The sequence below is a fragment of the Pan troglodytes genome, chromosome 11 (genome assembly GCF_028858775.2).
Source record: "Pan troglodytes isolate AG18354 chromosome 11, NHGRI_mPanTro3-v2.0_pri, whole genome shotgun sequence".
In the NCBI taxonomy this organism is placed as follows: Eukaryota; Metazoa; Chordata; class Mammalia; order Primates; family Hominidae; genus Pan; species Pan troglodytes.
Window position 1 is genome coordinate 28,033,585 of NC_072409.2, and position 23,890 is coordinate 28,057,474.

Genomic DNA, 23,890 nt, shown 5'->3' on the forward strand with positions numbered 1-23,890 from the left:
CTGTCCTACTTCCCTATGGGGAAGATATACAGTATTCAATCTTGAAAAAAAAATTAATTTAAAAGCATTATTTCAGTAGGAAAAAAAATCAACTTTTCCAATATGTATAAATTCTTAATATTTTTAGAGGTTTTTGGCACAGATAAAGGCATGCAAAATAAAGCAAATTATATCCTGTAATTTTCCTCTATCTTCTTTAGGTGTAATAAAGGATATACTCTGGCCGGTGATAAAGAATCATCCTGTCTTGCTAACAGTTCTTGGAGTCATTCCCCTCCTGTGTGTGAACCAGTGACGTGTTCTAGTCCGGAAAATATAAATAATGGAAAATATATTTTGAGTGGGCTTACCTACCTTTCTACTGCATCATATTCATGCAATACAGGATACAGGTAACATATGTAGACACCAACCAAGCTTTCTACAATACTGTGTTACTCGCTCCCTATTTTAATTTTTTTGAGACATGGTCTCACTGTGACACTCAGGCTAGAGTGCAGTGGCGCAATGTCAGCTCACTGCAATCTCTGCCTCCCAGGCTCAAGCGATCCTCCCACTTCAGCCTCCTGAGTGCAGGGACTACAGGTGTGCGTCACTATGCCCAGCTAATTTTTGTATTTTGTACAGATGGGGGTTTCGCCATTTTGCCCAGACTAGTCTCGAACTCTTGAGCTCAAGCAATCCACCTGCCTCAACCTCCCAAAGTGCTGGAATTACAGGTGTGAGCCACCGTGCCTGTATTCTTTACTCAATAGGTTTCATTTGTACGTGACTGGCTGACTCTAAAAACAAATTTATAAATATGAGGATGTTCTCAAATCTGTATGCTTCCCGAGGCCTACATAGCTAATGGTAAATGCCCAAGGAAATATTCTATCTAACTATGACTCTGAGAGTCCTAGTTCAATTGCTGTAAGCATTCAGACTTTAAACATGAAAGCAAAAATAGTTTATGAAGCATAAACAGAATACCCGATAAATGCTTTTGTGATGGATTTCTTTATAAACAGCTTACCAAACGTACTCAACATTGCATGGAATGTTATGAAAAAGCATGTCAAGATAAGGGGCTAGGTTCTTAACACTGTAGGAGATTAACTAATGGTGTGTGTGTGTGTGTGTGTGTGTGTGTGTGTGTGTGTGTGTGTGTGTTTAAACAGAGGGGACAATGGAGAAAGTCAGACTGTTATCAGAAACATGATCAACAGGATCTGAAGTGGAACAGATCGAGTGAAGAGACAGTGGAGTGAATTAAAGCATGCTATCAGAATCAAGTTGAGAAGAAAGGCAGATAAGCCATGGCATAGGGATGTGAGGTTTAAGTCAAAGGAATACCAGAGGTCAGAGTCAGGGGCAGCATGGTTCAAATGCCCAGGCTCATGGCCTGGACAGTTCCCTTTGACCTTAGTTGCCCTGATTTCCTGGCTACTTAGGTGAGTGTCTTTCTTCCTGCTGGATTCTAACCAGTCTAATGAACCCCTTCTCATCCAAGTAATCTGCTCTTCACAGGTCTGGAGTGCCTTACACCACTGCCCATAAGCGGATTCAATATTTTACTATGCACCAAGTGATTACTGTTGTTATATTGTTTTCACCCATTCATTGTTTCAAATGGTATATAGCTTGTTTAGATTTCTCTTGCTTTCATATAAAGCAATCTAATATGAAGAAATGCTATTTTTGTGTACTCAAATTCCTCAAATGTCCCTTATTTTCTCCAGAGTTCTTCCTGTTTTATCTCCATAGCAGCAAATCCATAGCCAATGAAAGAGTAACATCATTCTTTCCTGCAGCTTACAGGGCCCTTCCATTATTGAATGCACGGCTTCTGGCATCTGGGACAGAGCGCCACCTGCCTGTCACCTCGTCTTCTGTGGAGAACCACCTGCCATCAAAGATGCTGTCATTACGGGGAATAACTTCACTTTCAGGAACACCGTCACTTACACTTGCAAAGAAGGGTGAGTAGAGCCTGTGAAGGAAAGGATCATTGAGAGCCAGGGAAGTGGATGCTCCTGACTGCAGAGATGGGCTCCATTGGACACGAAATTTAATTTCCTGGCAGCCAAAGACAAAGAGAGCCTTATGCTTTTATTTCCTACCTGCAGAGACGGAGTATATTCTCCTGTGGAAATAATATTTTCCTGGAATTTGAGTAGTATATCAAATTAGACCCTCAATAATGGACATTGGGAAATGCAGTGAAAAAATATCTTCATATTATACTTTTTTTTTTTTTGAGACAGAGTCTTGCTCTATCACCTTGCCCAGGCTGGAGTGCATTGGTACGAACTTGGCTTACTGCAATCTCCACCTCCCAGGTGCAAGCAATTCTCATGCCTCAGCCTCCCAAGTAGCTGGGACTACAGGCGCCTGCCACCACACCCGGCTACTTTTTGTATTTTTAGTAGAGACAGGGTTTCACCATGTTGCCCAGGCTAGTCTTGAACTCCTGACCTCAGGTGACCCACCCGCCTCAGCCTGAGATTACAGACATGAGCCACTGCACCCAGCCTTATATTGTACTACTAAGATGCAAAAAGTACCTTTAAGTGGGCGTTCGTGTATTTATATTCTGCCAAACCAAAGGCAAGACTTAAGTCATAACATAAAGATGACATATCTACAGGGAGGAAAAAAGATAATAAAGTTCAGGTTTTTACATTTCTAAGGATCTTATTTAATTCAGAGATCATCTTTGGAAACCAGGAAACAAATTACGAAGGGCTTTCAGACTCATTGTCTCATTTGATCTTCGCAAAAGCCCTGTGAGGGACAGAGAAGGGAAAGACTCCCTTTGGGATGATCAGTTTAGGGTCTCAATGCAGCCAATAAAGTATGGAGGGGTGGCTAAATCTCAGGTCGTCTGAGTTGCATTTCATTGCAATCATTGTTTTTTCTCTACGCATCCTCAATAAATATTTTCATCAATAGGGCTTTCACACTCCAGATTTACTACAGTTGTTCTTCACAAGCTGACACAGCAGAAAAGTTGCCATTTTCTGGATTTGTATCTCAACTCTGTTGTTCACTAACTGTGGGGCCTTAGGGAAATAGTGTGACCTCTCTGCCTTGATGGTCTTCCTGCATAAAATGAGTTCATACTTATGGATATTGTGAGAAATACAATGATATAATACATGGCCTAACCAGAAAAAAAAAATCAATGAACCCAACAAACTTAGCCATTATTATGATGATTGGTGCAGTTTCTGTATTTTCATGGAAGTTGGATTTTACTTCACAGGAATAGAAAACCATTCCACTAATACATGACTGCCAGCAGGTGGCAACAATATTTTCTTGCGAAAAGATAATAAGAGTTAAAGACTTGCATAAATAACTGAAGCCCAAATCTTAACATCTTCTTAAGTGAACAAGGAATCTTTAATATTAAAATGTCAATGCAGGAATGGCTTTTGATGGTCCCATCTATCCCCTGTGGACTCACTCACATAAGAACTACCCCTAATGAACTGATAGGACTATTTAAAATTAGTCATTTAAATGTTTGTGAAATCTTAGCAAATATACATGTTCCAAGCAATATCTAGATATTGACTATTGCTGGGGCTTTTTCTGATTTAAAAAGTAATGCATGATCACCATATAAAACTAGAAAATACAAAATCTATATTTAAAAGTCACCCATGATTTTATTACCCAAAGACAAATATTGGTAATATTTTACTTCATTTCTTCCTAGAACTTTGTCTTTGCATGTATTTTTGAATATTAAAGATGATGCTACATGTACAGATTTATACCTTTTCCTTATACCTTTTCCTCTTGTCTTCACAAATCATACACATCTTCACAAATTGTTCACTTAGAAGATATAGTAAGATGAGTTTTATGTCTGCCTAACGTTTATCTAAAAGTGATTTAAAGAATCAATTAAGACAATTATGAAAATGATTAAAAAATCTATTCATTTGAAGAGGATTTTTTATTTAGAGGAATTCTATGTGAATCATCTCATGTACTTCCTTCTACAAAGATGGAGTTTGGCAGAAGAAATATTATTCCCACTTTATAGCTAAGACATGAAGGTGTTGGTCCACATTCTCTTACAGGCCCGTTTGTTCTATGCAAGATCATAGTCTGTGGAAACTTTTTCTGTCATTGAAAAGATTGAATCAGATCTGCCCATCTAAATTATGTAATTGTTAAAGGGTATGAGACCATTTTTATAAAAGTGTGTTATATATATGAAGTATGATGTAAATATGGCTTTATTGTTTTCTGTATCATTATTAGCATATAAAGTGATGACATTTCAATAATATATGGGGAAGCTATCTGAGCTAGCTAATCAAATTAATATGAAGTACACATGGTCCCAAATCACTACCACGTGTAGTCTTTTTCTGAAAGGAAAAAAAAATAACTATTAGGAGACAGTTTTATTTTTCTGAAATTAAAACTCTTGATGAGAAGAAAAATGATGCCCCTTTAATATGCATTTTGCCCTTTTAGGGGTGCTCTGAAAGTGGCCAGACTGGAAGGAAAGCCTCTCTCTTGTTCATTTCTTCTGGCCAAATTTTTAACAAAACATTTGAAATATATAGAAATGCAAAAATTAGGCTGGACGTGGTGGCTCACGCCTGTAATCCCAACACTTTGGGAGGCCAAGGCAGGTGGATCACTTGAGGTCAGGAGTTCAAGACCAGCCTGACCAACATGGTGAAACCCTGTCTCCACTAGAAAGACAAAATTAGCTGGATGTGGTGGTGCATGCCTCTAATCCCAGCTACTCGGGAGGCTGAGGCGGGAGACTTGCTTGAACCTCGGAGGCGGAGGTTGCAGTGAGCTGAGATCGCACCATTGCACTCCAGCCTAGGCAACAAGAGCGAAACTCTGTCTAAAAACAAAACAAAACAAAAATGCCAAAAAATAAAATTCTCTCTATTTAAAATCACCCATGTATCCATTGCTGAAATAAAAGTGCATGTTAAATTCTTGTCGTCATTACCTTAGATCTCTATTTATAAAAGAAACACAATATTACAGATATAATTAGAAGCCATTCTCATCACTCATCTATGTTCCTCAAAGTAACAAACATGGATATTTGTCTTTATTAAATACATATTCCCCCATAAACAAATATCCTATTAATTTATATATTTTAATTTTCGTATCTGTTGCTTCATATTCTAAGCATCCTTTTGAAGCTTTGATTTTTCACTTAACCTTATCTTTTTTTACGTTTATCCCTCTCGATACATGTAAATCAACTGAATTTATTTTCACTGATAGACAGTATTTTCTTGTCAGAACGAGCTATCTCTAAATTACCATCTTACTGGTAGAGGGTTAATTTATTTACTTTGTTTGAATACAAGTGCTGAAGTAAATATTCTTGCATGTTTCCTGGCACACATGTAAAAGAACATCTCTGACCTAGACACGAAGAGTTGGAATTGTCCAGTCATGGAAGATGCACATTTTTAACTTTGCAAGATAGTACCAAATGCTCCCAGGAGTGACCATACCAGTTAACACTCTAAACAATAATATGTGAGATAGCTTCCCTAGCTCCATAACTTTGCCTACAATAGTGTTTATCACAGTTGATTCTTCTTTCCAATTTCATCATTGTTTAAGGTTTTCCCATTGTTTCTTCCCAGAAATTACTTTATAAACACTTCTCAAATTGTAGTTTAACTGGGTATACAACCTTCCAAAGGGTTATTGAAAGTGCATATTTCTTATTCTAGAGATGAATTGTTTGTGTCTCTTTCCCATTTTGTTTTTCATATTGACTTATATTTTCAGGAAACCAATCCCTTTTTTATTACATGAGTTGCAAAGATATCCTGCTTATCTGTGGCTTCGTTTTTACTCTGTGGTGCCTTGTGTTATAGAATTTTTTATTTTAATATAGCCATATTTATCAGTTGTTTCCTTTAGAGTCCTTTAGGGGTTTTTTTTGTCAGGCTTAAGACATTTTTCCATACCCTAGGATCATACTTAATATTTCTGCCTTCTTCCTGAACAAGTTGAAGACTTTAGAAAGCATTAACTTCTGGCAGCACTCCCATCTTAAATGTCTTATCACTATGTACCTTTTTACTTCCCTTTTATCTTACAGCTTTCCAAATCAGTCATTTTTTAAATGCAGTCACTGCTTATGTATATTTATTTACATGTCGATTAATTTTTTCACCACTATTTCTTTTTGCATCACACTCCTTCCATTTGAGTTTCATGTTTCTACTTCCTGAAGATGTTCTTTGCATCTTTTCCAGCAAGAGTCATGAATTACACAGTCTTTGTCAGAAACTAATAGTATTTTGCCCTTGCTCTTGAATTGTAGTTTAGCTGAGTATACAAATCTACATTGACAATTTTTCCATAAGTATTTTGAAGCTATTATTCCGTTGCCTTATGATTCTAATGTTGCTATCGAGAATTCCATTATGAGTCTAATTTAGTGATCCTCAGTCAAGGACAATATTGCCTTCCAAGGACATCTGGCAATGTCTGGAGACATTTTTGGTTGTCACAACTGGGGGGGAGATGCTACTAGCATCTAATAGTTAGAATCTAGGAAAAATGCTAAATATCCTACAATGTACAGAACAGTCCTCCACAACTAAGAAGTATCTGGTCCACAATGTCAGTAGTGCTGAAATTGAGAAACTCTGGTCAAATTCTTGTTTCTGTATAAGTAATATGTTTTCTCTTTGGTTACTTTTTAAAAACTTGTCTTTGTTGTTTTAGTGTTTCGCCATGAGATGACTATGGTGTATTTATTGTCATTCATCTTGTTTGGGACTCATTGTACTTCTTACATCTGAGAATTTATATCTTTCACCAATTTTAGAATATTCTCAGTCATTTTCACTGCAAATATTTTCTGTTTCTCACTTTCTCTTTTATATCTTTATGGATGTCTTACTAGATGTATGTTGGGCCTTTTCATTCTATTTTTCATGTTAATTAATCTGTCACACTTTTCATCTCTTTCAAAACCTATTACATTTGGATAATTTCCTCATATATTTCTTCCAGTTCACTGATTTTTCTCTAATATCTGTAGCCTGTTTTTGAATATGTCCATTGTTTTTAATTTTTATGTTCCACATTTTTATTTCCAGAATTTCTATTTATTTTTCAAACATTTTTTTCATAGTCACTTTTAATAGAATTTTGAGTCTTTCTTTTGTCCTTATTTCAACATACTTATTTCATACTATTTTTTATATTTTAGAGCTTTTTTTCTATTATCTCACTTATTGGTGCTCTACCCTTGCAGTTTTTTCTGTCTGCCGACCCATTTGTGATGGAAAACATGTTTGTGTGTGTTATAATTTCAGATTGTGCCCTTATAGTAAACAGGGCTTGTTTTATCTATGGCAACCCCTTATTTTCTGAGTATGTAGATTTTTTTTTCTACCAGGTGTTTCGGGAGTATCACCAGCCAAGAACCTAATTTTACATTAATTTATCAATTTGAAGATTTTCCATACAAAGTGAATGGTGTAAATTCTAAACTCCAATCCACATGAGGTACAGACTCCACTATTGCTATTTTAACTCCGAAGCTATATTTTCTATCCTCTTGACTTCCCTTCTTTGTCTAATCCAAGGTCAACCATAGCATCCATTCACAAGTTTACTTTTCTGTTTGTAATTTCCTCTTCATTTCTGGCACATGGAAATTTCCTTTCTTGTCAGCTCAGCTATGCATTTAAAATAATTTGTGTTGTAATTCATCAAGTATTATAGAGGGAGGGTTTTCAGACTGTTGTAGAGCAGAACAAGAAGTCAGCACTCATCTTATCTCTCTTTACTTATTTTCTATTTATTTCCCCCAAGGAGTTGATTGGCATAGGTCTACATGCCCTGTGTCTTGTTCCAGTCAAGGATGGCATCGCTCTGTTCAAGTCATGGCCTTTGTAAAATATGACCTGTCTTACCGTCTTCTTCCACTTCTCAAGATGCTGTTGGCCTTATTAGAGTATTAAAGTTTATTTCCTTCTCCAGTCGCTCTTAACTGTCTCCTCCCTTGGGGCTGCCTAGCGCAGACCATTGCCCTGCACACAATGTAAGCCTCCTGGGCCTTATATAAGCCACATGCTTACCATGTGTACATACACACATTTTTGCATCTGTCTCACCGAGTTTTCCTCCTATACTGGTGTTGTGCTTTTCATTGGCCTTTCCTTGAATTATAAGGGCAAGATCCACTCTTAAGCTTAGGACAAAAATGCAGAGACTTTAAGAGACTTAAGTGATATAATGAATGCCAGGGAAAGAAAGAAGCAAGAAGTCTCATTTCTGTGTCCTACCCTAAACTTGGCCTTCCAAATTCATCTTTTATCAAAACATTTATCTTTTTTAAACCTTTTATCAAAACCCTCAAACGTAGGGGGTTTTCAGTTGTTTGCTCAAATACGTAAGTGGTCATTTGTTTCTCATTTTCCTTTTCATGCTCATGTTTATACTCCTTGGTGAGAAACGCAGAGGGAAGAAAGGGTTATTGCCACCCTAAAATCCTAATTAAATTTTTCCTTTTGATTCTTCTCAAATATAAACTTCTAAATGCAATTATTAGATATGTTCAGACAAAAATCTTTATGATTGAAAACATAATTATTGATGCTGATTTATGCTTCCTGTTGTTCTTATTAAATTGCAGCCGTTTAAATATCTAGTAGGCTGCTCTTTTAAGGCTTTTTTGCTAAGACAGAAGAGCTAATAATGCATTTGGGAGCTCTGTCATAAAGCTCTCCAGGCACATGCTCATTAGTAAGCTTCTACCCAGTGTGTCAATCAAATCATTGCAAATTGCATCTGAAAATTATTCTGCCCATTTTCAAAGGATTTTTTGTTACGATTCCAGAAAAATGCAAATTTGTTCCAGCCAGTTTATCCTAAGATGTGTTCTTCTAAAGCATCACTGTGATATTGATAGGCTATTATTCCAAGCTAAGTTCAGATCTTCATACAAAGAACTGAGCCTATCTAAAGCAACGAAATGCAGCAGGCCCTAACTGGGGGCTGTACTCAACTATTGGGAATGTCTGAGTATTCATTTTGAGACCACTTCCATCCATAGCATGATGTGTGAACTTAGGTAAGGTGGCTGCATATAGCTCTGCTGATACACTGTTATTTTTTTCCTGATTTCTCTGTCTCTTATAGATTTCATAAATATTGCCAGTTAGGATGAAGGAATTTCAACCTCTCTATGATAGCTGATGCTTTATAAAACTAAAAGAGATCTCAGGAGAAATATTTGATAACTAATGAATTAATCTTTGCTAATGGGTGGGTCAAATAATTTGCATTAGTGACACTGCAGTACAGTTTGCCCAGGACACCCAGAAAGTATGATCTAACCTTCTTCACTTTCAAAACAGAGAGACAGAGAGCAGTGTTGTGGAAAAGGTGTAGGTGTTGGAATCTGATCAACCAAATTCTGATCCCAATTCTGCTGCTTACAGCTGTGTGTCTTCAGGCAAGTTTCTAAGCCTGTCTGAACCACCATTCACTTTATTTTCTTACAATGAAAAAATCATTACATCTAAGCAGGATTAAACTAGGTACTCAATTATTTTATTTCCCTTACCCTTCATTAGTAGCAAAATGACAGGCTAATCAGGTGTTAGAGATTTTTTCAAAACTCCATCAATTTTCTGTTCAGTAAGAGATCAGTGATGAAAATAAGCATGACTCAAATATAATTATTCTAATACTGCATATCCTAATCTTTTGTTCTATCTCATTGACAGAACACTTGAGAGTAATTTTAGATTTTTGTAAGTCATCAATCCATCATTATATATGGGCCAACATCTGTGCATAACGACTGGGAATTACTAAGAAAAATTTATTCATACTGATTGAATAGCAGAGCCATATGCAGAAGACACCTTTTATTTTATTTTATTATTATACTTCAAGTTTTAGGGTACATGTGCACATTGTGCAGGTTAGTTACATATGTATACATGTGCCATGCTGGTGCGCTGCACCCACTAACTCGTCATCTAGCATTAGGTATATCTCCCAAAGCTATCCCTCCCCCCTCCCCCCACCCCACAACAGTCCCCAGAGTGTGATGTTCCCCTTCCTGTGTCCATGTGATCTCATTGTTCAATTCCCACCTATAAGTGAGAATATGCGGTGTTTGGTTTTTTGTTCTTGTGATAGTTTACTGAGAATGATGATTTCCAATTTCATCCATGTCCCTACAAAGGACATGAACTCATCATTTTTTTATGGCTGCATAGTATTCCATGGTGTATATGTGCCACATTTTCTTAATCCAGTCTATCATTGTTGGACATTTGGGTTGGTTCCAAGTCTTTGCTATTGTGAATAGTGCCGCAGTAAACATACGTGTGCATGTGTCTTTATAGCAGCATGATTTATAGTCATTTGGGTATATACCCAGTAATGAGATGGCTGGGTCAAATGGTATTTCTAGTTCTAGATCCCTGAGGAATCGCCACACTGACTTCCACAATGGTTGAACTAGTTTACAGTCCCACCAACAGTGTAAAAGTGTTCCTATTTCTCCACATCCTCTCCAGCACCTGTTGTTTCCTGACTTTTTAATGATTGCCATTCTAACTGGTGTGAGATGGTATCTCATTGTGGTTTTGATTTGCATTCCTCTGATGGCCAGTGATGATGAGCATTTTTTCATGTGTTTTTTGGCTGCATAAATGTCTTCTTTTGAGAAGTGTCTGTTCATGTCCTTTGCCCACTTTTTGATGGGGTTTGTTTTTTTCTTGTAAATTTGTTTAAGTTCATTGTAGATTCTGGATATTAGCCCTTTGTCAGATGAGTAGGTTGTGAAAATTTTCTCCCATTTTGTAGGTTGCCTGTTCACTCTGATGGTAGTTTCTTTTGCTGTGCAGAAGCTCTTTAGTTTAATTAGATCCCATTTGTCAATTTTGTCTTTTGTTGCCATTGCTTTTGGTGTTTTAGACATGAAGTCCTTGCCCATGCCTATGTCCTGAATGGTATTGCCTAGGTTTTCTTCTAGGGTTTTTATGGTTTTAGGTTTAATGTTTAAGTCTTTAATCCATCTTGAATTGACACCTTTCAACTCTAGCCACATGGGGTAAAGGTTTAGGAGACATTGGAGACTGAAATTATAATCACTGTTTTAAAGTTCTCTAGGTGTCAGTACATAACAATGAGCTATATGTAGGCTAAATATGGCATTGTACATTGTAGCTTAAGAACAAACAATAAAGACAAATGCTAAAATCAAGTTAAAACCATCTAAAGGCAGATAGAATTCCATATTTGAGTCAAATAGCACTATACAGCTTACTCCTTGATTTTATTTTTTAAATATATAGCAATTATTAGAGTTCCTTAAGTAGCAAAAAAATCTCAAATCCATTTCCCTTTCTGAGCAAATATTAATATCACAATGTATTGATATATCTCAAATGCAAGTCATTTGATCAAGAAGCTCAATATTCAAAGAGTCAATATTATTTTAAAGATAAAGTCGTTGGGAAGATTTAAATACATGTTTCTGAACAAACAATATCACAATGTATTGACATATCTCAAGTGAAAGTCATTTGATCAATAAGCTCAGTATTCAAAGAGGAAATATTATTTTAAAGATAAATTTAAAGTCATTGTGGGAAAGATTTAAAAAATAGAAGAAGACACAAACACTTTTTCTCAAATATTATGCTTAGTTATTCTTTCTTTCTTCCCAACCTCACAGCTATACTCTTGCTGGTCTTGACACCATTGAATGCCTGGCCGACGGCAAGTGGAGTAGAAGTGACCAGCAGTGCCTGGCTGTCTCCTGTGATGAGCCACCCATTGTGGACCACGCCTCTCCAGAGACTGCCCATCGGCTCTTTGGAGACATTGCATTCTACTACTGCTCTGATGGTTACAGCCTAGCAGACAATTCCCAGCTTCTCTGCAATGCCCAGGGCAAGTGGGTACCCCCAGAAGGTCAAGACATGCCCCGTTGTATAGCTCATTTCTGTGAAAAACCTCCATCGGTTTCCTATAGCATCTTGGAATCTGTGAGCAAAGCAAAATTTGCAGCTGGCTCAGTTGTGAGCTTTAAATGCATGGAAGGCTTTGTACTGAACACCTCAGCAAAGATTGAATGTATGAGAGGTGGGCAGTGGAACCCTTCCCCCATGTCCATCCAGTGCATCCCTGTGCGGTGTGGAGAGCCACCAAGCATCATGAATGGCTATGCAAGTGGATCAAACTACAGTTTTGGAGCCATGGTGGCTTACAGCTGCAACAAGGGGTTCTACATCAAAGGGGAAAAGAAGAGCACCTGCGAAGCCACAGGGCAGTGGAGTAGTCCTATACCGACGTGCCACCCGGTATCTTGTGGTGAACCACCTAAGGTTGAGAATGGCTTTCTGGAGGTAAGAGACCAATTAGCAAATGGTCTATGGCTTTTGTCACAGGGCCCATAATACATAAATAAACAAAACAAATAATTGAGTCCAAACACTGCCAAGTTCACTAAGGCATGGAAACTGGAATTTACTATTATCACTAACAAGGAATCATGATAATCTTTTTAACATTTTCATAATTAATTCATCTCTTGATGAATTAATTCATCTGCCTACGGTTGTGAATCACTTTCTGGAGGTAAGAGACTAATTAGCAAATGCTCTGTGGCTTTCATCACTTACAGGGCCAGCCCACTGTGATGAACCCACTATTCAGAAGCGGGGCAATGAACAAATTAATTATTGAAAAACAGAAATGGCTAAAATCTACAGGTAGTGAAGACTGGAAAAAAAATTAATGAAGATGATTATGAATCTTTAATATATAACTTTCTGCATTTTACTAGTGTATAGGCATTTCAAGTGCTTTGTGGCAACAGCTTAGTCCTAAATAGGAAGTTAGAATAAACCAATTTTAATATAATATTTTGTTTTACAGAGGTTTTTCAGGATGGATATATGCTTTATTTTATAGAAGGCAAGGTCTAAATGGAACCTAGAGAAATATATTATAATTTTAAATGCTTAGACAAAAGATAGGGTAAACCAAATAATGTAGTTTTTACAATTCTGTTTTGGTAAACCTAAAGGTAATTTCACTGTGATGGACAAAAGAGTTCAGTCCAACCCAAATATGTCCTGCTTTCACGCTAATGTGTGTCTTCTCAATAAGCCTACCAAGAAAATAGGAATGAGAATCTATTCCCCCAAATCAAGGGCCATTTGAAATTGACCATATTCTAATTAAACACTTTTTTAAAACCCACATATATACACAGTACAACCTTTTCTCCTTTACATTCAAAATAACAAAACAGTAAAAGCCTTTTATTTAAGGCTTTTGCTTAGATTTAGTAGCTTTTCATTGGAAGAGGGTATAGAGTATAAGTAGAGAGGTGTTCATTTATTAATTGGAAGAGGGTATAGAGTATAAGTAGAGAGGTGTTCATTTATTAATTTAATAAATATTTCTAGAGCTCCTGCTTGGCACCAGGTACAGTTCTGAGAATCAGCGACCTAGCATTTAACAACACAGATTAGATGTGTAATGGCATGGTGCTTACATGCATGGGAGACACACAAGCAATGCATAAACAAAATGAGTAATTTTGTTTATTTGTTTATGACCTGTTATATTACATGTGTTTGAATTTTGAGATCACGAATATTAATGTTTTGTTTTAAAAGATAGGATATTGTTTATTTTCTATTGTTACAGCAGTAATTTTTAAGAAATATGTTAAGAATATAAACAAAATTTTGATAGTATTCTTAAGACATACCCATAAAAACATTTTATTTGACTATTTATGATCTAACAACATTAACAAATACATGTTAATTGTTTATGTGCTTCTTTACTAGCATTTCTTTGGGCAGAAAGTTTTTTTGAACTGAGTAATTTATCATTTTTAGTGTTGCCTCCTCAGTTCACCAATCAATATATAGATTACTGATCTTTTACTTGTTATGGGCTCAACACTGTAGTAAAGATTTCTGCAGTGGGGATTACTTAATTTGATTTTTTTTTCTTTCTTTTCTTTCTTCCCTTTAGACAGAGTCTTGCTCTGTCTCCCAGGCTGGAGTGCAGTGGCACAATCTCAGCTCACTGCAACCTCTGCCTCCTGGGTTCAAGTGATTCTCCTGCCTCAGCTTCCCAAATGGCTGGGATTACAGGCACATACCACCATGCCTAGCTAATTTTTGTACAGGTTTCACCATGTTGGCCAGGCTGGTCTTGAACTCCTAACCTCAAGTGTTCCTCCTGCCTCGGCCTCCCAAAGTGCTGGGATTGTAGGCATGAATCGTCATGCCCAGCCTAAGTTGACTTTCTACTATCATTTTCACTTATTTAAAAAAATAGAATGGACCTACTGGAAAAACCATAAATCATTATTTGCTTACTTCCTAATTGATTCATTTTAACATAGACCTTTTAGTTTTTTTCACTATCCAAGGATTTAGTTAATGCCATCATCTGTTATACAAATCGCACTCACTTGCTTTCTTCCTGTTGCACAGCATACAACTGGCAGGATCTTTGAGAGTGAAGTGAGGTATCAGTGTAACCCGGGCTATAAGTCAGTCGGAAGTCCTGTATTTGTCTGCCAAGCCAATCGCCACTGGCACAGTGAATCCCCTCTGATGTGTGTTCCTCTCGACTGTGGAAAACCTCCCCCGATCCAGAATGGCTTCATGAAAGGAGAAAACTTTGAAGTAGGGTCCAAGGTTCAGTTTTTCTGTAATGAGGGTTATGAGCTTGTTGGTGACAGTTCTTGGACATGTCAGAAATCTGGCAAATGGAATAAGAAGTCAAATCCAAAGTGCGTGCCTGCCAAGTGCCCAGAGCCGCCCCTCTTGGAAAACCAGCTAGTATTAAAGGAGTTGACCACCGAGGTAGGAGTCGTGACATTTTCCTGTAAAGAAGGGCATGTTCTGCAAGGCCCCTCTGTCCTGAAATGCTTGCCATCCCAGCAATGGAATGACTCTTTCCCTGTTTGTAAGATGGTTCTTTGTACCCCACCTCCCCTAATTTCCTTTGGTGTCCCCGTTCCTTCTTCTGCTCTTCATTTTGGAAGTACTGTCAAGTATTCTTGTGTAGGTGGGTTTTTCCTAAGAGGAAATTCTACCACCCTCTGCCAACCTGATGGCACCTGGAGCTCTCCACTGCCAGAATGTGTTCCAGTAGAATGTCCCCAACCTGAGGAAATCCCCAATGGAATCATTGATGTGCAAGGCCTTGCCTATCTCAGCACCGCTCTCTATACCTGCAAGCCAGGCTTTGAATTGGTGGGAAATACTACCACCCTTTGTGGAGAAAATGGTCACTGGCTTGGAGGAAAACCAAGATGTAAAGCCATTGAGTGCCTGAAACCCAAGGAGATTTTGAATGGCAAATTCTCTTACACGGACCTACACTATGGACAGACCGTTACCTACTCTTGCAACCGAGGCTTTCGGCTCGAAGGTCCCAGTGCCTTGACCTGTTTAGAGACAGGTGATTGGGATGTAGATGCCCCATCTTGCAATGCCATCCACTGTGATTCCCCACAACCCATTGAAAATGGTTTTGTAGAAGGTGCAGATTACAGCTATGGTGCCATAATCATCTACAGTTGCTTCCCTGGGTTTCAGGTGGCTGGTCATGCCATGCAGACCTGTGAAGAGTCAGGATGGTCAAGTTCCATCCCAACATGTATGCCAATAGACTGTGGCCTCCCTCCTCATATAGATTTTGGAGACTGTACTAAACTCAAAGATGACCAGGGATATTTTGAGCAAGAAGACGACATGATGGAAGTTCCATACGTGACTCCTCACCCTCCTTATCATTTGGGAGCAGTGGCTAAAACCTGGGAAAATACAAAGGAGTCTCCTGCTACACATTCATCAAACTTTCTGTATGGTACCATCGTTTCATACACCTGTAATCCAGGATATGAACTTCTGGGGAACCCTGTGCTGATCTGCCAGGAAGATGGAACTTGGAATGGCAGTGCACCATCCTGCATTTCAATTGAATGTGACTTGCCTACTGCTCCTGAAAATGGCTTTTTGCGTTTTACAGAGACTAGCATGGGAAGTGCTGTGCAGTATAGCTGTAAACCTGGACACATTCTAGTGGGCTCTGACTTAAGGCTTTGTCTAGAGAATAGAAAGTGGAGTGGTGCCTCCCCACGCTGTGAAGCCATTTCATGCAAAAAGCCAAATCCAATCATGAATGGATCCATCAAAGGAAGCAACTACACATACCTGAGCACGTTGTACTATGAGTGTGACCCCGGATATGTGCTGAATGGCACTGAGAGGAGAACATGCCAGGATGACAAAAACTGGGATGAGGATGAGCCCATTTGCATTCCTGTGGACTGCGGTTCACCCCCAGTCTCAGCCAATGGCCAGGTGAGAGGAGACGAGTACACATTCCAAAAAGAGATTGAATACACTTGCAATGAAGGGTTCTTGCTTGAGGAAGCCAGGAGTCGGGTTTGTCTTGCCAATGGAAGTTGGAGTGGAGCCACTCCCGACTGTGTGCCTGTCAGATGTGCCACCCCGCCACAACTGGCCAATGGGGTGATGGAAGGCCTGGACTATGGCTTCATGAAGGAAGTAACATTCCACTGTCACGAGGGCTACATCTTGCACGGTGCTCCAAAACTCACCTGTCAGTCAGATGGCAACTGGGATGCAGAGATTCCTCTCTGTAAACCAGTCAACTGTGGACCTCCTGAAGATCTTGCCCATGGTTTCCCTAATGGTTTTTCCTTTATTCATGCGGGCCATTTACAGTATCAGTGCTTTCCTGGTTATAAGCTCCATGGAAATTCATCAAGAAGGTGCCTCTCCAATGGCTCCTGGAGTGGCAGCTCACCTTCCTGCCTGCCTTGCAGATGTTCCACACCAGTAATTGAATATGGAACTGTCAATGGGACAGATTTTGACTGTGGAAAGGCAGCCCGGATTCAGTGCCTCAAAGGCTTCAAGCTCCTAGGACTTTCTGAAATCACCTGTGAAGCCAATGGCCAGTGGAGCTCTGGGTTCCCCCACTGTGAACACACTTCTTGTGGTTCTCTTCCAATGATACCAAATGCGTTCATCAGTGAGACCAGCTCTTGGAAGGAAAATGTGATAACTTACAGCTGCAGGTCTGGATATGTCATACAAGGCAGTTCAGATCTGATTTGTACAGAGAAAGGGGTATGGAGCCAGCCTTATCCAGTCTGTGAGCCCTTGTCCTGTGGGTCCCCACCGTCTGTCGCCAATGCAGTGGCAACTGGAGAGGCACACACCTATGAAAGTGAAGTGAAACTCAGGTAAGATCATGGCTCTAGGGTCTCCAAGGGGTGCGGGCAGGATTATGAAATGAAATGTGATCGATCAAAAATTTTGCTGATTGGGAAGAAAACATCATCTCTGAACTGCTCTCCAAACACTGGTGCTTTTAACACTTGGCTTTATTCTACAATTATGTAGAAATCCACTGAGTATAAAAATAAATCGATACTTTTTTCAGACATGTTTCCAATGTAATTATCATGACTATCATATTCTGTTGAGCTTCGTGAAACAAACAGCAAGATCCTCTAGCTAGCTTGAAAAGCTCTGGAATCGTGAAGCTGTTTTTTAAACATCAGGATAGTAAATTTCTTTATGATTATAACTTTGTGATTATATTTACACATGCAAATATTGGGGACATAAGGCAAAAATCTGAAGAATTCAGGCCATGTTCATGCCAAATAATCAGGATTAAAAGAAATATCTTATGTAAAGGACCTAGAGCAGCACTTGGCACAAAGTAGGTATTCATAATACATATGAATTATGCTGTATTCCTACTAGTATCTGAGTCCATGTAGGTATTCATAATACAAATGAATTATGCTGTATTCCTACTAGTATCTGAGTCCATGTAGGTATTCATAATACATATGAATTATGCTGTATTCCTACTAGTATCTGAGTCCATGTAGGTATTTATAATACATATTAATTATGCTGTATTCCTACTAGTATCTGAGTCCATGTAGGTATTCATAATACATATGAATTGTGCTGTATTCCTACTAGTATCTGAGTCCATGTAGGTATTTATAATACATACGAATTATGCTGTACTCCTACTAGTATCTGAGTCCATGTAGGTATTCATAATACATATTAATTGTGCTGTATTCCTACTAGTATCTGAGTCCATTTTGGACTGTCTAGAATTTCCTGAACTGTTAGCTGTTTATAGAATAAAAATGAATTCAATAATAATAATATCCACAATAAGGTAAATAACATCAAAAACACTTAAAGTAATTTTAGTCTTGACTAACTTTTCATGTGGATAACTGAGAACTGATCTGGTTATTACCGGTTTTTTGTTTTTTGGTTTTTTGAGACAACGTCTTGCTCTGTCACCCAGGCTGGAGTGCAGTGGCATGTTCTTGGCTCACTGCAGCCTCAACCTCCTTAGTTCAAGCAATCCTCCCACCTCTGCCTCCCAAGTAGCTGAGACTACAGGCATGTGCCACCATGCCCAGCTAATTTTGTTTATTTTTTATAGAGATGAAGTCTCACTATGTTGCCCAGCCTAGTCTCAAGCTCCTGGACTCAAGTGGTCCTCCTGCCTCAGCCTTCCAAAGTGCAGGGATTACAGGCATGAGCCACCGCACCCAGCTCAACTGGTTGTTATTGTTATGTTGGTGTTTTTGCATGGCAATGCCATCCGCCTGACAGTAGAATCAATATGTTGCACAAAATATCTACTGAGCCTTGTAACAGCTTCCTAAATCCAAGGATAGATCAGAAACTATATTGTACTTCCTTTAAGGCACTCATTTTTGCATTTCCATTGCAGATGTCTGGAAGGTTATACGATGGATACAGATACAGATACATTCACCTGTCAGAAAGATGGTCGCTGGTTCCCTGAGAGAATCTCCTGCAGTCCTAAAAAATGTCCTCTCCCGGAAAACATAACACATATACTTGTTCATGGAGACGATTTCAGTGTGAATAGGCAAGTTTCTGTGTCGTGTGCAGAAGGGTATACCTTTGAGGGAGTTAACATATCAGTATGTCAGGTAAGATTCTGTCTTAATTAGAATGTGTAACGCCTACATATACATATATTGCCAAGCAAGCAGTATCTATAATAGTAATCCCAAAAAGAAAAAAAAGTCTGAAGTTGTCACTCATTTCAAAGGATTTGAGAAGTTTCTTGGTAGAAAATATAGTAAAATGTATCTTTTTTCTGCAGTATTCCCACTTTAAACTAAGAAAGCACCAGGGTTAGGTAAAATATTAAGATTTCTGTAACAATATATTTATAACAAATTAGCCACAAATCTTATTAAAAGAGGGTCCTTGTGTAGAAATCAGCCATGGGCTATGCCCAATATGTTTCCAGTTTTAGTGGAAAGACAAAAGTTTGCAGAAGCAGACAGATAATTGGTGTCAAATCCTCTTCTCTGCTATTTGCTGCTTGTAAGCAGTAGAGAAAGTTGCTTAAAATTTCTGAACTTTGGTTTCCTTATTTGTAAAAAAAAAGTGTATTATTACACGTATCTTGTATTGTTGGTGAGAAATGAGATAAATAATGGAGGAAAGTGCCTGCTTCTACAACCTTGGTCTTTCCACTAAATCTAGAAACATATTGGGCATAACCCATGGCTGATTTCTATGCATAGACATTCTTTTGCACATAAGATTTATGATTAATTTGTCATGAAATCTTATTATAGATATTTTCACATTTTTTTTTACCTAATTTTGGCACTTTTAGTTTGAAAATGGGAATCGGGCCGGGCACGGTGGCTCATGCCTGTAATCCCAGCACTTTGGGAGGCCGAGGTGGGTGGATCACAAGGTCAAGAGATTGAGACCATCCTGGCCAACACAGTGAAACCCCGTCTCTACTAAAAATACAAAAATCAGCCGGGCATAGTGGCGCATGCCTATAGTCCCAGCTACTCGGGAGGCTGAGACAGGAGAATTGCTTGAACCCGGGATGCGGAGGTTGCAGTGAACCGAGATTGCGCCACTGCACTCCAGCCTGGTAACAGAGCAATACTCCGTGTCAAAAAAAAAAAAAAAAAAAAAAGGCGGTGGCGGGGAAGGAATCAGCACCGTAGATAGCAGACTTTCCTAGCCCATCCCCTTCTCCTAACTTCCATAAGATATACCAGGAGAAGAAAAAATGTGTCACTGATACACTCTTGCTGGAGTTGGGGTTGGTGTCAGGGGATTAAAAGCAGAGGAATGTGGCAGAGTATAGCAGACTTTCACTTCAAGCATACATTTTTGTTTAAATTCCATCTCAAATATTTATAGGTTCTATGACCTTATATTCCTTCAGCTTATTTTTTTATTTGTAAATCTGTGATAATTGAAAGGATTAAATTACCTAATGTAATAGAAAATTGCTAGTACTTGCCTGACATATAGTAGGGACTCAAGAACCATTCCCTTCTCCCAGTTTTCCATTTATAAATCATGCATACTCAATGATTGGTCAATGTCAAACCTAAAAGCAGAAACATTAGGGGGAACAAGTTAAATAATTGCCAAATTATTAACTTACCTTCAAATTTTGTATGGTTTGTTAACATGCCTTCAAATTTTGTATGGTTCCAGATGGTCCCTTTTAGATATAGGGCTGAAGAAGTTTTAGAGGAAACTTTGTCTAAGACTCTGAGCTGTCTGACACAGCGTTCTGCCATAATTAAGTGAATCAAATTGTTGTTCTCCAGGTTGGGTGTGTAGACAACTGGGTCCCCTTGTAAGCCCTGGAGAACTCTGTGATACTGGCTAAAAAAGATACTAAGCTCTTTTTTTTTTAAGTCAGTAATTTATTTTTCACAACCTTCATTAGTTTCTTCACACATAGTATGACCCCCCTCTTTTGCTCAACTGGGTTTTGGTTTAAATTTTTGGTCTGAAAAGTAGAATAGACCCTTTTTAAGGTGTAAACTGTGTAAAACTATGTTCAGCACCTAGGAGTATTGTGTAATGTGACAAAATGATTCTGTAGTTCATAAAATAAATACGTGGATAAGGAGATCAATACAAATTTTGAAAAATGAATACTGAAAGAGGACCAGTCTCTCCAGAAACTAAAATATATCACAGAGTTACAAAACTCTTAGTGTAGTATTCATGTAAAATTACATAGGAGTAAAAATAAATGGAACAGAAGTAATGAGTCAGAAGCTGATTCTGATAAAGGAGTCATCACAAGTCTCTGGAGAAAAAGAAATCATTAATAAATGATTAAAATAAAAATAACCAAAATAAATTTCACATATAGCAAAAGAAAACAATAATATGTAGCTTTTAACAGTTACTGGTGTTATAATACCCAGAAAGATTTCTGCAAAATAAAAAATTATTAAGGCATTACTTACAATATTGAAAAATTAAATGCAACGTATATACTAGGAAAATGGTTAATCATGATGCAGGCATATATACAAAATTACTTTTGGTTCATATGTAGAATGAGAGTTTAGCCTCAAATCCTGTTTAAGACTGTTATCCAATTCATATATATTTCCACAAAGAAAACAGAAAAATATTAGCAATAGAATAACAATCTTCAAGAGATATATCTGTGTGTGCCTCACCTCACCCAACAGATTAACCATTTTCCTAGTATATATGTTGCATTTAATTTTTCAATAGTGTAGGTAGTGCCTTAATAATTTTTTTTGCAGAAATCTTTCTGGGTAATTATAACACTAATAACTGTTAAAAGCTACATATTATTGTTTTCTTTTGCTATATCTGGAATTTATTTTGGTTATTTTTATTTTAATCATTTATTGAGGATTTCCTTATAAAATTTATTTTAATCATTATTGATTTCTTTATGGATACAAAATTATATATATATATATATATATATAAATTTTTTTCTACATGACCCCTTCAAAAATATGTGATAAAATGTTTTCAGGTATTCTCGTTGGAATGGAGAAAAGGAAGCTGATTTTCTTAAACTTTGAGTAGTATGCCTAAAATTTACTGTTTCTCATAAACTTTATTATAAAATATAGAATCTTGAAATTTAAGAGTGCATTAGTGTAAGTTATAGAATATTTGTATTAACCTCCAGTTCTCGTGCATTATAATGAAAATATATTTCTTGTTGCTCGTGATTTTTGAATAGATTCTATTAGGAAGAAAATGCCTGTTTTATGGGCTTAAGAAATGTCTAAAATTGTCTGTGGGTGACTATTAAGACCATCTAATAATTAAAGTGTGTTTTTTAAGCCCACATATAATAAGTAGCAAAAGTAGGACCAAACTCTAGGTGCTTTTGACTATCATTTTGGAGATTATTCTGCAAATAACCAATATTTGCAAATTTCTTCATTCATATGTATTAACTTCTAAACATAACTTACATTTTGTTATTTGTCACTTAGCTTGATGGAACCTGGGAGCCACCATTCTCCGATGAATCTTGCAGTCCAGTTTCTTGTGGCAAACCTGAAAGTCCAGAACATGGATTTGTGGTTGGCAGTAAATACACCTTTGAAAGCACAATTATTTATCAGTGTGAGCCTGGCTATGAACTAGAGGTAAGCGAACAAATTGTTTAACTAGAAATAATTTGTTTTTCCAATATACTTGGGGATACTTTCAGTATTAGCACAAATTTGTTTTACTGACTTTGGTCTCAAAAGATTCTATTATACTTTGTTCCCTTATACTCTAACATTTTCCAAGAAATATTTAAGGCAACTTAGAGTTTTAAAAAGTAAAATAAACTGGGTGCAGTGGCTCATGCCTGTAATCCGAGCACTTTGGGAGGCCGAGGTGGGCAGATCACTTGAGGTCAGAAGTTCAAGACCAGTCTGGCCAACATGGTGAAACCCCGTCTCTACTAAAAATACAAAAATTAGCTGTTCATGGTGGCAGGCACCTGTAATTCCAGCTACTTGGGAGACTGAGGCAGGAGAATCGCTTGAACGCGTGAGGCATAGGTTGCAGTGAGCTGAGATCATGCCACTGCACTCCAGCCTGGGAGGCAAGAGTGAGACCATCTCAAAGAAAAAAAAAAGCAAAATAAGTCTCAAATAAAAAACATGAAAGCCACGATAAGGAAGGAAAAAAGTAAGTTCGCAAACCACAAGACAGATGCTGTGACTTCAACTGACCGTTTAAACTGTGTTTCGGCTTGCTGGTAATCATATTCTGCAACAGGGAAGTCCACCGGTCACCATGGAGAGGTAACCACAAGGATTTAGGTATGCAAAGCCAGGATTTCTTCAAACAATGGGCTCATATACCTTGGCATTGAGATGCCAAGTTCCCATAAGCAAATCTGGCTTGAAAAAACCACAGAACAGTTTTAACTAATACCAACTTCATTCCTGAGACAGCTGTTGCTTTGTAATATTAAAATCCCCTCCGCAGCACCTAAGTCTCTGTTTACTTTAGTGGGAGAGCTAGATCAATCAGTTTTGCTGAAAGCATTACCATATCACTAAATTTGAAATTTAAGAGGCCTATTTTACATTACACCATGTTGTCATTTAGTTATTCAGGAAACTCTTTTTTATTTTTATTGTTATAATGGTACTTAAAGGTAGGTTTTGGCTGGGTGTCGTGACTCACACCTGTAATCCCAGCACTTTGGAAAACCAAGGAGGGTGGATCACTTGAGCTCAGGAGTTCAAGACCAGGCTGGGCAACATAGTAAGACCCAGTCTCCACAAAAAATACAGAAAATGGCCAGGCACGATGGAATGTGCCTGTAGTCCCAGTGACTCAGGAGGCTGAGGGAGGAGGATCGCTTAAGCCCAGGAGGCAGAGGTTGCAGTGAGCCAAGATTGCACCATTGCACTCCAGCCTGGGTGACAGGAGTGAAACCCTGTCTCAAAAACAAAAACAAAAAAAGTATTCATCACCAG

General features: G+C 38.0%; 1 protein-coding gene across 2 annotated transcripts in view; it reads left to right on the forward strand.

Moving 5' to 3' along the window:
• Window positions 1-23,890, forward strand: part of SVEP1 (sushi, von Willebrand factor type A, EGF and pentraxin domain containing 1) — a 205,056-nt gene that overhangs the window by 149,767 nt on the left and 31,399 nt on the right. For both annotated transcript variants that reach the window (XM_016961409.4, XM_520182.8), the window contains exons 35-40: window positions 201-392; window positions 1,794-1,961; window positions 11,714-12,386; window positions 14,502-17,293; window positions 18,829-19,054; window positions 22,400-22,555. In XM_016961409.4, coding sequence (XP_016816898.1) covers window positions 201-392; window positions 1,794-1,961; window positions 11,714-12,386; window positions 14,502-17,293; window positions 18,829-19,054; window positions 22,400-22,555 — 4,207 coding nt within the window. The remainder of the gene's footprint in view (window positions 1-200; window positions 393-1,793; window positions 1,962-11,713; window positions 12,387-14,501; window positions 17,294-18,828; window positions 19,055-22,399; window positions 22,556-23,890) is intronic.